Source organism: Babesia bigemina, assembly GCF_000981445.1.
Source record: "Babesia bigemina genome assembly Bbig001, chromosome : II".
NCBI classification, from domain to species: domain Eukaryota; phylum Apicomplexa; class Aconoidasida; order Piroplasmida; family Babesiidae; genus Babesia; species Babesia bigemina.
This window is the reverse complement of record NC_027217.1, coordinates 739,602-756,319: the sequence shown is the minus strand read 5'-3', so window position 1 is coordinate 756,319 and position 16,718 is coordinate 739,602. Positions and strand designations below refer to the sequence as shown.

At 58.1% G+C, this 16,718-nt stretch overlaps 7 protein-coding genes across 7 annotated transcripts; 1 reads left to right on the top strand and 6 right to left on the bottom strand.

The window, feature by feature from the left end:
- Nucleotides 1-126: 126 nt before the first annotated feature.
- On the bottom strand, nt 127-1,206 carry BBBOND_0203250 (GDP-fucose transporter 1; the record flags this gene model as incomplete). The annotated part of the gene is made up of 1 exon (XM_012911900.1): nt 127-1,206. One exon carries the CDS (start codon nt 1,204-1,206, stop codon nt 127-129), a length of 1,080 nt encoding a protein of 359 aa, XP_012767354.1.
- Nucleotides 1,207-1,260: 54 nt separating this feature from the next.
- Nucleotides 1,261-1,808, bottom strand: BBBOND_0203240 (hypothetical protein; the record flags this gene model as incomplete). The annotated part of the gene is made up of 3 exons (XM_012911899.1): nt 1,261-1,293; nt 1,461-1,530; nt 1,648-1,808. The coding sequence occupies 3 exons, from the start codon at nt 1,806-1,808 to the stop codon at nt 1,261-1,263; spliced, it is 264 nt and encodes an 87-aa protein (XP_012767353.1).
- Nucleotides 1,809-1,993: 185 nt separating this feature from the next.
- On the bottom strand, nt 1,994-2,254 carry BBBOND_0203230 (BolA-like protein, putative; the record flags this gene model as incomplete). Its single annotated transcript, XM_012911898.1, has 1 exon — nt 1,994-2,254. One exon carries the CDS (start codon nt 2,252-2,254, stop codon nt 1,994-1,996), a length of 261 nt encoding a protein of 86 aa, XP_012767352.1.
- Nucleotides 2,255-2,274: 20 nt separating this feature from the next.
- BBBOND_0203220 (NLI interacting factor-like phosphatase family protein, putative) lies at nt 2,275-3,498 on the bottom strand (the record flags this gene model as incomplete). Its single annotated transcript, XM_012911897.1, has 2 exons — nt 2,275-2,982; nt 3,277-3,498. The coding sequence occupies 2 exons, from the start codon at nt 3,496-3,498 to the stop codon at nt 2,275-2,277; spliced, it is 930 nt and encodes a 309-aa protein (XP_012767351.1).
- Nucleotides 3,499-3,769: 271 nt separating this feature from the next.
- BBBOND_0203210 (hypothetical protein, conserved) lies at nt 3,770-11,639 on the bottom strand (the record flags this gene model as incomplete). The annotated part of the gene is made up of 3 exons (XM_012911896.1): nt 3,770-11,161; nt 11,202-11,509; nt 11,549-11,639. 3 exons carry the CDS (start codon nt 11,637-11,639, stop codon nt 3,770-3,772), a joined length of 7,791 nt encoding a protein of 2,596 aa, XP_012767350.1.
- A 1,267-nt stretch (nt 11,640-12,906) lies between these two features.
- Nucleotides 12,907-13,584, bottom strand: BBBOND_0203200 (40S ribosomal subunit protein S14, putative; the record flags this gene model as incomplete). Its single annotated transcript, XM_012911895.1, has 2 exons — nt 12,907-13,190; nt 13,377-13,584. The coding sequence occupies 2 exons, from the start codon at nt 13,582-13,584 to the stop codon at nt 12,907-12,909; spliced, it is 492 nt and encodes a 163-aa protein (XP_012767349.1).
- Nucleotides 13,585-14,763: 1,179 nt separating this feature from the next.
- On the top strand, nt 14,764-16,466 carry BBBOND_0203190 (RNA pseudouridine synthase A 2, putative; the record flags this gene model as incomplete). The annotated part of the gene is made up of 5 exons (XM_012911894.1): nt 14,764-15,381; nt 15,419-15,550; nt 15,726-15,986; nt 16,024-16,176; nt 16,242-16,466. The coding sequence occupies 5 exons, from the start codon at nt 14,764-14,766 to the stop codon at nt 16,464-16,466; spliced, it is 1,389 nt and encodes a 462-aa protein (XP_012767348.1).
- Nucleotides 16,467-16,718: the final 252 nt, after the last annotated feature.

Below are 16,718 nucleotides of genomic sequence, written 5' to 3'. Positions count from 1 at the left end.
GATATATCAAACAGAAACAACTGAACTGAGCGTGGCCGCACGACGAATTTCAACCCGAACGAATAATTACACATTAGCTTGGAGTCGATGTCGGCAGTTTAGTGTGCACTTAACAATGGGCGCCACTCAAGCCTCCATTTCCTGTACAAGGGCGGCCTCGTCCTTCTGCAGGAAGGGCTCGGAAGCCTGGTGGCCCATGCTGGTGCCGGGCTCCCTTGCGTACTGCAGGTTCCTGATGACGTCCACGGCGCCCAAGAAACGACCGATGATAACGAAGATAGTGGCCAGCACCACCTGCCAGGACGGAGCCTGCTTGCACGAGCCAATGATGAACAGCAGCGCCACGGCGATCAGCTCCAGCATGCGCCACGGAGCCTGGCCAGTCTGCCTGATCAGCCTGTTCGACACGACGTTCTTGACGAATGGCAGCGCGCCAACCGCCACGAAGCAGCCCCATACCTGCCACGTCTTAGCAGCGGTGATGTCCCACGGCAAGTCGCGGATGAGCACCTTGAGCTCGCCGTTGACGATCCAGACGACGGGGAGGATCATGGCGCCGATGAGGTGCTGGTGGTTGTGCAGCGCGTTGCCGCGGCCGCCCACGATGTGCAGGGCACGCTCCATGAAACCAGCGCGGAACACGGCGGCCAGGAACGCGTACAGCAAAGCGACGGTCATGATGTTGCCAGGCGCAATGTGCTTGTCGGTCGCGCCGAGGACGAACGCAAGCACCAAGAAACCAATGGCCTTCCAACGCATGGGCATGTACTCCTCTCCGCATGCGATGAAACGCGCGGCGTGGTGCGCGGCGACAGCGCCGGAGGCGAGGATGGGGAAGGCGGCCGTGGACGGGGCCTTGCAAAGCATGATGTTGGTGGAGCACAGCATCGCAACGTAAGCGATGGTCGGCAGCACGAGGGTCTTGAGGAGCCCGAGCTCAATCTTGACGCTGGGGAAGTAGGCCATCTTCGGGTACATCTGGCCGAAGTCACCCAGGATGTACGCGGACAGCAGGCCCTGGGTGAGCTGCCACCAGGTGATGAAAACCGGCGCGGGCAGCACGGTCACGAACAGAGTGTGCACCACGTACACGTTGCATAGCGTCAACAAGATGAAGAGCGCCTCGACGGTGATGAGGCTGGGATTGGTGAAGTAAGGCTTCACCTGCTCCCAGCTCTTGAAGATCTTCAGGTCCTCGAAATCCATAGCCACAATGCAAAGAAGAAGTTGCGAGAATTAGCAGGTGCCGGCGCGAGAATGTCACTGGCACATACGTTCCGCGGTCGGAGAGGCCTACGCCAAAGTATACACATCAGACACACCGAGGCCACAGGTCATGCACACTACCGGAACACAACGGCCACCGGACGAACACCCCAATCGAGATGTCACGGCGGCGCCAGCGAGAAGCAAACCCAAACGTCACCGCGAAACCACAACCGTGCAGCACGCAAACCAACCTGAAACGGCGGGCAGGCAGAGAAAACTAAATTGAACAGACACAGCAATTCAATCTGATGACATTCCTGCCTAAAACAAAGATGTAGCGCGATGTACCACTGCTCCGGCGGCGGGTAGGATGTCAAGCGTGTCACACACAGGATGCACACCATGAGCGAGTCGGCGGCGGCTCAGTGGCTGTCTTACCCCGACACACCGATTTTCAGCATTCTCGAGGGTGTGCTCAAATCGGTGTTGTGGATGCTATAATTAGGCGATACAACGCCTCCGCGCCGACCACGGAGGCCGCCGGTGACGGTTATGGCCGCAACACACCACGACACCTTGCAGTCCAGCCGGCTCAGCATCGCCACGTGAAGAACACATGTAGAACAGAGACACATTCATCACAATAGTTTCGCCGGCTTTCGCGGCTTTTCAGTGCGCGGGCCAGCTGCACGCTGACATGTGAAGGCCTGTGTACGGCGCCCAGAGGCGCTGCCAGGCGCCGTGCGCAACCGTGAAGTGTTGTCTGTGATGCCGGAGCGCCGCGTTAAGACTCCGGGCGGTCCTTGGCCTCCCATTCGTCAGGGGTGAGACACTGCATTGTGAAGGCGTGGATGTGCGGCATCTCCTCCGCAATCGCGCCGTTAACAAGTCGGTGGCGTTCGAGCAGCCTCTTGCCGCTAAACTGCTGAGACACGATGTAGGCGTGAAAGGCGGCGCCGCAGCCGCCCGAGTTGTCCACGACCTTCAGGAACACAGGGGCCAGCAATGCGCGCAGACGCTCCTCAACCACCGCCTTAGTTATCATCTTGAACCGCTATTTAGTCACTACTTATTATTTTTGTTAAACCGCGGCGGCCCGTCCCTCGGCGCGGGCATGTGCAGCGTGGTATCGGGGCCCATGGTGTCGAAGATACGCTTGACCCGCGTTGTCAGGCGAGCTCCGATGTTGTCCCAGTTCTGCAGCTCACCCAGGATCTCAGCGCGCCCGGCCGCGCTGAACGGCTCGCCCGGCGTGGCGGCGGAGTCGCTGAGCTTCTCCTGCGGTGTCACGCTGCGTTGGGAAAACTCCGGCTGACCGCTGCGGCGCAACGCCAAGATGTGGCGCACGTCGTCCACGTGGCTCAGCGCTTGCAGCAGGGGCATGATGTCCAGCAGCGCAGTGTCGTGCCGGCCGCCGGACCAGCTGTCTATGAACAGGCTGTTCGCGGAAATGTGGGCGTTGGACTGCAGCGGGTTCTGCAGCACCACCACTTTCGACAGGTCGCTGTTGATCTTGCAGAGGTCCTTCACGAACGCGCCGCCGTGGCCCACGATGCAGTCGTTGCGATAGAGCTTCCTGTCGAAGAGGTGGTTGACGCACGCGTAGTTCAGGCACGCGTCTGCGTACAGCGGTTGCGACGCGCTGTACAGCACGATCTCGTAGCGCTTGCGCATCTCCATCAGGAAGGTGTCCAGATGCGGACGCTTGTACACCACGAAGTGGCGAACTCGTTTGCCAACATTTAGGGCGATGGACGACGTGGTGTTGTTGCCCTGCGGGAACGGTGTTGGTGGGTGACAAGCCACGACGCGCAACAATTAACGATATAGACACGAACCGAGTACAACTCTCAGCACCACCAAAACACGTGGAAAGACGCGCGCGACCACTGTAATACAGCTCGGAGCGTGCAGCGTCAAAGGTACCAGAGGTGTCTGGGAAATGGCATGGAGAGACACGACTACCGCCAGGGCTGGCTGATATCAAACCAGACGGACAACCGCGACCGCCGGCGCCGTCAAACACGGTTCACGTAACACACACTTGCAAATAGAGCATCAACGTACCCTCGTTTGGACGGAATGCAAAATCGTGCCGTCGAGGTCAAGCACCAGCGAGTACCCTGGCCTGACGCGCTTTGCGAAGAGCTCATCGCCGGATCCGAATCTGGATATAGCCTTGAACTCGACGATCTTCGCGAGGAGGTACAGAGCGCCCGCGCCTAGCACGTAGTAGTTTAGCTCCACGGCGACCGAGAGGGCACTCGACAGGTACTCGAACAGACCCATCCAGCTCGGCGGCGACAACAGGCGTAGGGGCCACTCGGCGCGGTTACTGACGCCGTGACTCGGCGTCTACCAAGGCCATAGGCTACGCGGGGTGTGTAACGCGCCCAAACAGGCGGAAGGAGGAGATGTGCGCCCGCAGTCCACTGAAAGCGCCACACACCCAGCACAGGACACCGTAAAGGGCGGTACGGAAACGAATGTGAGCAGTGGAAAAATTAAGAGGAAATCTCAACCGGACGGGACGACCCAGGCACTGCCCAGGGTCGCGGCCTCAGGGGGCAAGCTCGCCCGAGGACTTGAAGCGGACGAAAATAGTGCTGCCGCTATCAACGTCCTTACCGATCTTGCGATTCAGCTTGCCGTCGTCAGCCGGGTGGTCCTCGTCGAACAGCACCTCCGCGGAGATGTTGTTACCGGGCTCCTTGCGCAGCAGGTAGGCCGCCTTGACCACCGCGTCGCCATTCACCTTGAAGTGCGAGCGGTAGTTGTCGATGGCCTCCTGCAACGTCAGCCGCCTGTACGTGGTCTCCGGGGGGTTCCACGAGTTCTTGAACTCCTGGATGTCGCACTCCTCGGGAACGTCAGCCGCCATTATCGGCATCACCACGGGCTTGTGCGTCTTCAGCGGCACGAAGAAGCGGCTCGTGTCCTTCACCAGCTGCACGGAGACGGCGGCGATGGTGGAGATCGTCTTCTCCGGCAGGAAGTACGACAACAAATCGATAATCTTAGGGCCGTGCTTGGAGTTGTCCTTCAGCATGGAACCCTTCACCACGATGTCGAACGTCTCCCCAGCCTGCGTGCGGACGACGAATTTCACGTTGCGATCTTGCTCATTCATAGCCTTGGAAATCACGCCCACGCTTCGCAGCAGGGTGTCGGGCGTTATGACACCCGCGTTGAGCGAGCCTCCGCGGCCGGCGGGGGCCGGAGCCTTTTCGGCTTCCTTTACGGCGCCGCCTTCGGCGGTCAGTGCCTCCTCGGGCAGCTGGTCGGGCGCCCCTCCGAAAGGCGCGGTGTTGAAGTGGATGCGCGTTATCTGATCCGCCTCCTGCTGCGACAGCCCCCAGAGAGCGACGGTCTTGAAGCTCAAGCCGCCGTGCAACGCGTGCAAAAACTCGCGGTTGGACACCACGAACTCCTTGGTGTTGCCATTGGCGAGCTCCACGGAAACCGTCGCGTCCTGCTCGGGACGCTCCTTGAGGATCGCCGCCAAGTCGGCGATGGACTGGTACTTGCTGATGGGGTCGTCCAGCTTGAAACCGCTCTGCTCCTTCCCGTTGTTCACCGCGTACTGCTGGTGGCCCTGCAGCACCTGCGACAGGGTCGACAGAATGATCTTCAGACAGTCGACGCCACCGAGGTGTTCCTGCGGGATGCCCATGCGCAGAAGCAGGTCGACGACGCTCGGGTGGGCCTTCAGCAGCTGGCGGAACTTCTCGGTGTCGACCTCCACGAACTCACGGAAGCCCTTGCCCTCCATGTCGAAGAAGATGTGGCTGTTCGGCTTCGACTTGAGGAAGTCCAGCGCGCCGCCACTCAGCTCCACACCGGTGGAGTAGTCCACGTTTTTGGTGCTGTCCACGTTGTTATCGAGGTCGACCTCGAGCTTGAACGGCGTGCGATGGTCGCCGGTCTCGCCGCCCAGCAGGCTGTCAAAGAACAGCGTGAAGTCGTGCGAGTGGTTGAAGTCCCTGATGCCGCAGGTGTACAGGATGTCCTGCATGGACACGGACGTCAGCAGACGGTCAAGCTTGGGCAGGTTGCACGTCTTCTCGATGCCGTCTATCACCACCTTGAACTGCGCGCCGGCCAGGGCATTCATGTCCACGTCGGACGCCCCGATCTTCGCGAACACGTTCCGCAGCGGCTCCTGCAGGTCGTTGATGGTGGCGCTGCTGCTGAAGCCGTCCCTGGACAGGATGTTCACCTTCACGGCACCGGACGGGTGCAGGTCATGCGGGTCGTTCACCAGCGACACCACGAACCCCTCCTTTCGCAGCTCGCTCATCGGCTTGTTCATCAGGTGCGCGGGGATGCGGTCCTCGTCGAGCATCGTCTTGTTGCCCACCAGCATCAGACGCTTGTTCTCCATGTCGGGGATGCGCTTGTGCAGCAGGTTCATGTACGACGAAAGTGGCTTGTCCGTCTCGGGCAGCTGGAACGTCCTGACCGTGCCGGGCAGGCTGCCGCTGGTGTCGGGGCGCACGTTGATGGACGTGTTGCCGTTGATGTAACCGGACGGGTAATTCAGGTCGTCCATGGGGATGTCGTTCAGGTTGTACTGGTGGCCGTTGGTGTTCACGCGGATGTTCATCGGCACGCCCGGTTGCACGTTGTTCTCGTCCATCACGATCTCCCGCACGTAGTCGTTGATGCTCTTCCTGCCGTCCACGTTCACCTGGGGCCCATTGTAATCCTGCGGCATGTTCACGAAGACGTTGGGGTGCACGTTGGCGAACTCGTTCGGCGCACGCATCGTGTGGTCCTGGAACAGCAGCGGCGAGAAGTCACCCTCGGACTCGGCGCCCTGCATCGTTACGTTTACAGCGCCGCCTTCAGCGCCGGTTCCACCACGAGCGGCTCCTCCCTGGCCTTTGACGCCGCCGCTGATGACAACACCTTGACCAGCACCTCCCTGGCCTTTGCCTCCGCTGACAACAACACCTTGACCAGCACCTCCCTGGCCTTTGCCTCCGCTGACAACAACACCTTGACCAGCACCTCCTTGGCCTTTGCCACCGCTGATGACAACACTTTGACCAGCAGCTCCCTGGCCTTTGCCTCCGCTGATGACAACACTCTGACCAGCAGCTCCCTGGCCTTTGCCACCGTTCGCGGTCATGTTCTCCTTGGCCACCTTGTTCACGAACGCCTTGTCGACCGCGAAGTCGTGCAGCGTGATGTCGAAGTGGCGCGAGTGGGTGTCGTCGACACCACAGTTCTCCAGCAGCTCGGACAGGTAGATCGGCGCGGAAATGTTGTCCACGTGGCAGTTGCCCTGGACACCGTTGATCATGATGCCCCACTGCGCCCTCTCCAGGTCCTTGGGGGTGTACTTCTTGGTCAGCTTCTCGATCAGCGCCTTCGGGATCACGTCGCCGGGCTTGAGGTTGAACGCCTGCATCGTGTCGTAGTCGCCGCAGATGCACGACAGGTTTATCTCGGGCTCACCGCGGCCGCTCTCGTACGACACGTTGAAGTTCATCGACGGGTTGTTCTGCACATGCTCCACGTTCACGCAGTTGCGGCTGAACTCCCCGAAGTCCATGCGCTCCAGGTCAGCCAGGCTCTTGATGCGGCACTCGTGCTTCTGGCCGTTGATCTTCACCATCACGTTGTACCCGTTCAGCTTCGAAAGCGAGTTGCCGTGCATGGACTTCAAGTTCAAAATCAGCTGCTGCTTTATCGCGTCGAAGTTGTTCTTGTAGTCGTTCACGGGGTACGACATGCCCGTGCTCCAGCTGCCAGACGAGTTGTACGGGTCGCCGGTGTCCTCGATCTCGAACACGATGTTGTTCATCGGAGTGTGCGGGAACACGCTCGACAGCGTCATGTCAGACGGCAGGTGGTCCAGCTTGTACGTGCGCCCCACCGTCTCGTTGGCGGGGTTCTCGCCCCTCACCTTCAGAACGTAGCGGTCCAGGTTGCCCAGGTCCACGTCCGGCTGCTTCTCCAGGTAGTCGTACAGCGGCACGCGCAGGTCCTCGTTGTAGTGCACCGCAGAAAACTCGTCGTCGTCCTTGTAGAACATCTCCACCGGGACGCTCCCACCCATGCTCACGCCAGACGTGTAAGTCATGTCCTCGCCGAACGGGATCGTGAGCCGGAAGTGGTAAAACGTGTTGTCCTCGGGGATGGCGACGGGGATGCCACACATCTGGAACACGGACTGCAGCGTAGCCTTCTTGAACTCCTCCAGGTTCTTCATCCACCCCTCCGACTTGCACGGAGACAGCAGACCGTTGCGCACCACGGACATGCGCAGGTTGTTGATGTGCGACAGCGTATCGCCGAACATCGACGACAGCTTGGCGTTGAACTCCTTCAGGGGCGACTTCAGGGTGCCCAGCGTGATCGGCACGGTGGAGCCAACGCCCACGTCGTGCTGGCCCTTGTGGAGCGTGAAGTAACACAGCGGGGCGCCTTCCGCGTTCACGGATATGCGGGTCTTCGCACTGCCAGCCGAATCCTCGCCTCCGTTGGGGGCTTCCCAGTTTATCTTGAAAACGCTGGGCTTAGCCTGGCGCGAGTCCATGTTGCACATCGAAAGCAGCATGTCAACAGTCAGGTTACGGATCATGTACGCCTCACGCAGCGACGACAGCGAGCATTTCACGGGCTTGTCGTCGATGAGGATGGACACGTGCTTCACGTCGTCGTCCGGCAGCTCCATCAGGAAGTTACGCAGCTGACGGTTCAAGCTGCTCGTGCTGTCCTTGTTCTCGTCCAGGGTGATGGACGTGTGCACCTCCATATTCTGCTCGGGCTCCATATCGTACAGCCGGCCGCCATCGCGCGCACGCCCCTGCGACTTCGGGTGGATCTTCAGCTCGCTGCACATGCCCAGCGAGCTCACCGGGCGGTCGAGGATGCCGTCCACGTGCAGCCGCTTGCCGGTGGCGTCCACGCACTCGACGGAGTACGAGTGCAGGGGCGACAGGCCGAAGTCGTTGGGCTCCTCCATGGCGCGGTCGAAGTAGTTCCGCAGGGTCTCGTCGTACTTCGGCTGGATGCGGACGTTCATAATGGACGGCACCGCGCCGCGCTTCCGGTCGTTCGCAACGCTGAAGTCGAGCTTCAGAGGCATGTTCTTGTCGCCGGCCTTGTTCAGGAAATAGGACAGGGGCTGGCCCTTGTACTCCTCCCCGTTGATGGTCAGGCCCTCCAGCTGAGACCCGTCGTCCACGCCGCGGAAGTACTTGTTGATCACATTGCGCAGCTCCTGCGGGCCCATGTCGTCGGCCATCACGACGTGCGACTCGGGCTCGGCGCCGTGCTTCTGCATGGACAGACGGATGTTGCGCGGGCCCCCGTTCAGCCGGCCCTGCTGACGCTGCAGCTCCTCCTTGTTCATGAGCGAAAACACAAACGAGCCGATGTGCGACAGCTTCAGACCATACAGGTGCTCCACAGTCGCCGCGGAGTCGCCCAGGTCCACGTCGGGAGTCGGGATGTACTGGCCGCCGACCAGAGTTACGCCCGACATTTTCATGGCGGACGTCAGATGCGCGTCCTTGCGCGGCAGCGCAACCATCTCCTCGTACAGCTCGCGGTTCTCCGAGCGGATGGCGTTGCGCAGAATCTCGGACAGCTGCTGGAACGTCAGCTTCGCCAAGATGTGGACGGGCGCGCCGCGGCACGCGCCAGCAGCCGTGCGGCTGAAGCAGAACGTGCTGTCCTTGCCGCTCAGCGGGTCACGCCAGACAAGCGTCAGCGGGTGGTCGGATATGCCGACGCGCACCTTACGCACGTCGTTGTACAGGTCGTGCGCGAAGTCCTCGTCGCTGTACGGGTGGCCGCGCTCGTTGATGACCATCGTGGAGATGTCGTTGATGCGGTTCGGGTCGTTGCGGAACTTGACCTCCAGCTGCGGCTCCTGCATCAGGTTGCGGCGGATGGCGCGCTCGAACTCGTCCCGGCCCTCGTGCGGGTGGATCTTCATCGAAAACTTGGTGGGGATGTCGTCGATGACACCGCCAATGTCGAGCAGACGCGCCGGCTCCACGTCGAACTCGATGCCGTCGCTCACCTTGTTGTCCCACAGGCCGTCGAGCCCGTCGTCAGCGTGGCCCTTCATGCGGATGAACATCTCACGCGGACGCTCGCCGTATTTGCGACGCTCGATCTCCTTCGCAATCAGGTCCTCGATCTGCTGCTGGCTGGCGCCGTACGGCACGTGCACGGAGAACTGGTGCACCTTGCCGTCGTCGTTGGTGAACCGAACGGGGAATTCGTACCGCGAGTCGGCCTCAGCCGCCATGCCCCGCAGCTTAGTCCCGGCGGGGAAGTGGCCCTGGTCATCGGGGTTGACGAACATGTTCAGCAGCACCTTCCGCTTGTCGTCCAGCGGGTGGAAGCGGATCTTGGTGTGCAGGTTCTCGTCGGGACGCAGAAAGTTGCGCATGTGGAGCTCATTCTCGAACGCGTTCCTGATGTCGGCAGCTGACGGCTTCGTCGTCGACAGCTTGATATCGAAGGTGTCGCGCTTACCGTCGTTCTCGGTGAAGTAACCCAAAAGGTGCGGGTCGGCTTGCAACGTTAGGTGAGAAATGTGGCCCAGCATCTGCTCCTTCGGGATGTCAGCCAAACTCGAAATCCTGGTCTTGTCGGTCAGGTCGCCGCCATCGGAGCGCACGACGTTCACGAAGGTCAGGTCGTCAGGCGTAATCAGGTAACCGGCCTTCTCGAACTCCCTCACGATCGCGTCCTTCAGCACGGACATGTCGCTGTCGTCCATGTACTTCACAGTAATGCGCTTGGTCTCCGTCCGGGTACCGTCGGGGTTGGTCAAGTCGACATCGAAAACGTAGTTCGCGGGCTTGCTGTTCAGGTAGAAGAAGTCGATCGTGTGCGTGCGGCGGTTCGAACACGCCTCGCCAAACGGCAGCTGCTCGATGGTCAGGTTCTTGCGCACCTTCATCAGCTCGTACAGGTCGGGCTCCTCCATGGGGCAGCCGGGCAAAGAGTACGCGTACACGCGGTACGCGTTCTTGTCCTTGCCGCCACGCGCCTTCCGCACTATGTCACGACCCAGGGTCACCACCTCGGCAGCGGGGGTGTGGACGGCAAAGCTCTTGCTGGCCACGAAGCTGTCCAGGTAGTTGAAACGCACCGTCACGTCTGGCATGAAGGTCAGCTTCTCATCGATCTCGATCGGCATCTTGGAGGGGTTCTTGCCGTTGAACCCCTTAGACCCCTCGTGGAGCTCGTTGATGCCCACCAAGGTGAACCCCTCCGCGTTCTCACCGAGGCTGTCGTGAGCGAGCTGGGACAGCTTCTTCCGGTTCTTGAGCGTCTTCACGTAATCGTCGATGGTCATGTTGCCAAGCTCATGGTTGAAGTTCTCCGACGTGGGCGAGTACGGTTCCTGCACGTTCGCCTCCAGGCGGATCATCGGCTTCACCGTCACCTTGATGATCGTGCCCCCGGACTCCACCAATTTCGCAATGGCTTGGTACGTCGACGCGTCGTCCTTGTAGTGGTGGCCGTTCACCTCGGTGATGGTGATCTGGTGGTCCAAGTCTATGCCCAGGGCCTGCAAAATTGCGTAACGGATCTGATCAATATCCTCAAAGTCGCGACGGAAGTTCAGGCCGTCGGTGTTGATGTAGATCTTCTGATGCTTCTCTTTGCTCAGGCCGGTCACGTAAACGGCAATCGGGATCTGGCCGGCGTAACCCACGGCGGGCACCTTGGTCTTGCAGTCGAACTGGATGTGACCCATGCCATCCTTGGATCCTTTGGGTGCAGGCACCCATTTCACGTCACACTTGGTGAACTTCCGCTGCTTCAAAGCAGTCAGAATCGACAGCGTGTGGCTGTCCTCATCGCTCATCGTGAAACGGCCCTGAATGACGCCGTTGGGATCCAGCAAGTCGAGGTGAGTGTCAACCAGCTCCATGTTGACGTTGCGGAATTTGTACTTCTTACCGGGTTTGAACTGCGAAACATGCATCTCCAACACGCTGAAGAACGCTTACCGTAGGCTTGAAGATTGAGCCTAAGAATCCCAGCGGATTAGAAGGCGGAGCGGCTGCCGGGGCAGCGCTAGTAGCCGTTTTGCGGCGGAAACTGATGAGACTCTTGGAAGGCTTTCCCGACTGCGGGGCTTCCGCCGGTGCAGGCACAGCAGCGGGTTCCTGCACTGGTGCTTGGGCCAGTGCCGGCTCGCCCGCCGGCGCATCCTCAGGGCCGTCTGCGATCTCCATGAAACTCAAGCCGGCGGCGGTGTCGTCATCCTGATCATAGAGCTCCAAAAATCCCTCGAACTCGCCAGCCATACCCACAACTGAAGGACATGATTAACTAACTGCCGCAATCAACGTACCAGTCAAAGGGTGCCGTCCACGTTCTCCGACACTGTCAACGCTCTCGTCATTGTAACCAATCGCTTCTGTATCCGACGGGTTCTCAGACATCTTTGCGTAAGAATGGTCCCTCAGGTGGCGTGGCAACTCCGCGGCGTCGAGCGCCGAGGCGCATGCTGCGCCACATATTAACGCCAACACCCAGGCGTAACGCCAGCGCGCGCCTGTCAGGCTGCGTGAATGCCCCGTCATAGCGCCAGAAACTTGTACGTCGTTACTCATCCTTCGCCAGTGGTGTTCACATCGTCCACGACAGCTATCGCAACAGTTGAAAGGCGGCAGTGGACAACACAGCGCACAGCACTGCCATAACTTTTCCGGATCTTCACAGAGGTTGCACGGCAACAGACGTTATTTCACGTCACAGTTGGGCGCAAGAAGCAGCTACGAGCGTCCTCAACAATCGGCGCCAGTAAGAAGCGACACAGTCGCACAAATGCCTACACACCAGCATGAGTTGCGTTCATGGCCGACGAACACGCGTATATGAACACTGATAAGGGCACGAGGAGAGCGCTACCGGCCGCACCGCCGCGAATGCAACGAAGACACGAAAAACGCATCGTACACATAAACACGAAACACGCACACATCGGTTCACAACCGCTCCTATCGCATTCCTACACATATACGGAGCGCAGCAAATACATAAACAGCGCTGAAACCGCGGAACAGTGCTCGCACATGTCTTATGCACAGAACCAGATGGACTCGACCTACCTATTGACACATTCACAGTACGATCTGTGCCGTCTGATTAACGAGACACGATGGCTTTAAAGATGTCTGCTGTGTCAACTACGGAGATCAGGCCGGGAGTAGACAGTCGAACCTTTGTTACAAACAGAGGCTCGGCGCCGGTCCTGATGTGTTACGTGTGACACGAGAAGGTATCGACGCTTTTCTAACTGTGTGAGATACCGTGGATCTGTTGTGACGACGCGGGAGCGTACGGCCGGCCGGGCGCGGCTACGGAACACTAGACAGGCAGCAGGAGGTGCGCCCTAGTGCAACTGGCGCAGGGCATCATAAAGTTATGTGAAAGCGCAAAATCAGCCAAAAAAATGTTTTCCAAAATACGGCGCACAAGTGGCGCAGTATTATGGCAAATGAGCGGCGAGCGCGTTGACGGAGCTGCGGGGAGCCCAACGCGACACGCATCCCACCCGAAGCATATAGGGGCACAAGCGACTGAATTGACGGCTACGAACAGCCCACCATTCACAAAGCTACAATGAGGGGACGTTTGTGAACACTAGATGCAGTAAAACATTGACCACATTAGCAAAAGGTTAGCCAAAATGGCCACGCCGAAAAATCACAACCTCCTACCTCTCCTACCGCACTTCCTCCTGGTGGAGTCGGTGGGGATGGGAGTGACGTCCTCGATCCTGCCGATCTTAAGTCCGGAACGGGCAAGCGAACGAAGAGCAGATTGCGCACCGGGGCCAGGGGTCTTCGACCTCGTGCCTCCAGTGGCGCGCAGCTTAATGTGAACGGCAGTGATGCCAAGCTCCTTAAGCCTTGCAGCGACGTCCTGGGCTGCCATCATAGCAGCGTAAGGGCTGGACTCGTCACGGTCAGCCTTCACCTTCATACCACCTAAAAACCGATGAATGCCGCAATAAAGTTTCATCAACGAAAACACGCGTTCGTGGTACAAAATACGCCATAATGAGCACCCATAACACAGTGCATAACAACTTGCATACCCACATCACTCACAAACGGAAACACGGCGGTTGAGAGCAGCCACACCCGCGGCAATTACACAGGCAAGTCACATACCTGTCACACGGACGAGAGTTTCACGGCCAGAAAGATCGGTGACATGGATGAAGGTGTCGTTGAAGGAGGCGAAGATGTGGGCCACGCCGAAGACCTGCTCACCCTTGTTCTGGGGGCCGAGAGGAGTGCTGGCAGCGGCCGCAGGAGCAGCCGCGGCGGTCTCACCGGAGCCCTCGGCGCCCGCCTTGGAGGCCTTCTTGGACGACATGATTATCTGAGAAGTTGTGAGCCACGGCTTCGATCAGGGAGGACGCAAGCGCCCGTATCACGGCAGAGGAACACCACAACTACGTATAATAACGCCGCGTACGGGAGTTAAGAATCAATATGCACACATATCGAAATTCGAATAGACGCGAACCGATAACACCGGAAATGGCGGTGCATCAGCAAGCAGCCGGTACAAAAACTCACCGGCAGTGTCTGGCAGTTGTGCGACGATCGGACCGGCACAGCGACAATAGGGCAGCGCCGACGTGCCTACTAATACAGAAGAGGTATATATCCAAAAAATTGGACGAAGGTAATATGTGGAGGGGCGAATTCCAAGGCAACCGTAGAGCACGAGGTGATGGCCCCCACCTTGCGGAGCTCATGTGAGGCAGCGGCGGCCGACGGAAGGACGGGTTACGCAACGCCGGAACGGCCAGTATGACATATTTAACGCATCTAAAAAAGTAAAATGGCATGGGGTTAAGCTTGTAGTAGCCGATGGGTGCGGCCTCGGAGGTTGGTCGATGTTTTGCTGCGCTCCGTTCACGACGTTCCGTTGCTCGTACGTGGCATTTATACGCGATGGCGGTGTATGTTAACACTCGGTCTAAAGACCCGCTGTGCCATTTCGCGGCCGTTGTAGTCCGCCATCCGGCACTGGTTCCGATGAGCTCCGCCGGCAGCCTCCCGCTGTGCTGTTACGCGCACTGCAGGGCCGCGGAACGAACTACACCTCGAATCATGTACCACTAATATAAGCCGATGCTGGTGTGCAGCGCGCCGCGATGGTGCTACGTGTCCATTATTATGGTAGGCCACCATACGGGCGAGCTCACGTGCTAAAGTCTTCCACTAGCGCAGCACGCGTTACACATTTGTAAAATAAAATACGAAACTTGATGTGCTGCGGATATAAATCGCCAGCGTCTTGAGCTGCGTGGTTACCTCCGGGTGACGACTGATGCGCTTTCTCCTCCTGGAGGCATCATTGGCGCTATCCCTCATCGCAGTCACCAGCGCGTACCGCTTTACACACTACAGCGGCGAGAGTGGCCTGCAATTGCATCGTACAGCAGGGTTTTACAGTGGAAGGCAGCAAAGCTGGCGAAGAAGGCAGTGGCTTCAGTCAGTGCCTGAACAGTGTTGTATATCAGACGAAGCATGCGCAACGCAAATGACACGGGAAAAGGTGGCAACGAGGACTGACGGGGATGAGAGCATCAGTTCGCCCGTTGTAAACGACTGCTCCGTTGAGCATCCAGGTATCGCAACAACCGCCCCGCCGCAAGGGGCCGAGTCTTCGTCCACTCATCGTCCTAATGAAGATTCGCACGATGTTGCGGGTGAACTTCGAGAGGAACTAGAGATGGCAGGGTGCCAAAAGGTGTATCGGACGCCATCAGGGCCGAATCCCGGGGCTCAGCAGGCCTTGACGAACGTTGTCATGACCGTCGAATATGATGGCAGCGAATACAACGGTTTTGTCGGTCCCAACCACTTTTACAATGATGAGAGGCTCGCAATGACTGCGGAGAATCTTAACACCGAAAGCCAACGGCATACGTCGGCGAACAAAAGCGTTAGCAATGAGGTGTTGCGGGCTATAGCAGTCATACACGGTTACATACCGAATCGCAGGAAGCGGAAGAAGCAAACAACTGCAGTGAACGTAGATGAGGAAGCTGTGTACGATGTAGATGACGATGTATGCACCTATACCCTGCCAGCAGAACGCAGATTTACACTTGTTGCGTCCAGCCGAACAGACAAAGGCGTACACGCCACAGAAACGGTAAGGTGCAATGTTACGGATCTCACTGTTTGTGTAGGCCTGCCAGTACATCTCATTTGACCGCGAACCGCCCTTTAACGGCGACCTTGACGCCTTTATGGACAGGGTTAACCGCATTTTACCGGAAGACATTCGAGTCACGGCAATGATCGCAGCACCTAAGCCAGAGGTGAGTTGACGTTATATTGCGTCTGTTTAACGTTTAATGGTGGGGTGCCACGTCTGTTGTGGATGCACGTGACGACGTTGGCGCCCACAGATGAAACGCATTTATGAAAAATCCAGTGCATGCATAAATAAGGCTGCGCGTGATTTTCGGTCATTGAAGGGGCATAATTTCGCAGTTTAATGTAAGGTTCGACAACATAGGAAAATGCTACACCTACAAAGTGGACCTGTCGGAGTGCCCCAGCCTTTTCGAGAGGAAGCATCACTGGCAGATCGTCGCGGATTCACAATTCAGAAACACTTTGCTGAAAAGTCGGTTTATATTCCATAGTACGGGGAAACATATACGTGAAGAATACAACGAAGTCAGAGAACAATTCTCTTTCGACCGAGTGCGCGAGGCAGCTGACGTCATACAGGGCACGCACAACTTCGAGGTACGCACGACACGGACGCACCCACACTGCAACGCAGGGGTTCCGCAAAAAGAGTCGAGGCAATGAAAAAATGATAACGAAGAACCCCATCTGTACCATACACAGGATTGACATTCAGCGAAACGACACTGAAGTTGGACAAAATAAATTTCAGTTTGTGATTCACGGGGATAGGTTCTTGTACAAAATGGTACGAGGCATAGTCAGCCATGTAGTATTGGTAAGGGTGACCCTACAAACGTCCATGGTTCGCAGGTTGGATACGGGGTTCTTAAAGTGGACGACATCAGGCTCATGTTGGAACGAGGAGAGGCTATACCCGACATACCATACGCTCCGAGCAACGGACTATATCTGACTAAAGTAAAATTCCAACCCGGCGTTGAAGCGGCCATAGCGGAGTCGAAGGAGAGGCGCTGCCAGCGTCTCAGAAGCTTACTCAAACCACTTGTAGAGCACCGGGGCAACACTCTGTGCTGATAAGGTATGCGTAATGTGATTGTCCAGTCTGTGGCAGCACGTTGAGCCTGACGCCCACAACGCCATTTAATGGACAAAGTGCGGTGCCCGGATCATGGAAACGACATTCATCGACCGCAGAGCTACAAATGAGCACTAATAATACAGTTACGTCACACTTATGTCAACGAGTTCAACAGGCGACCAGCTGTTCCTACAAATCTACTACTACAGAGTGGGAGGCCCAAGTCTCCATCGCACTGGAACATATGC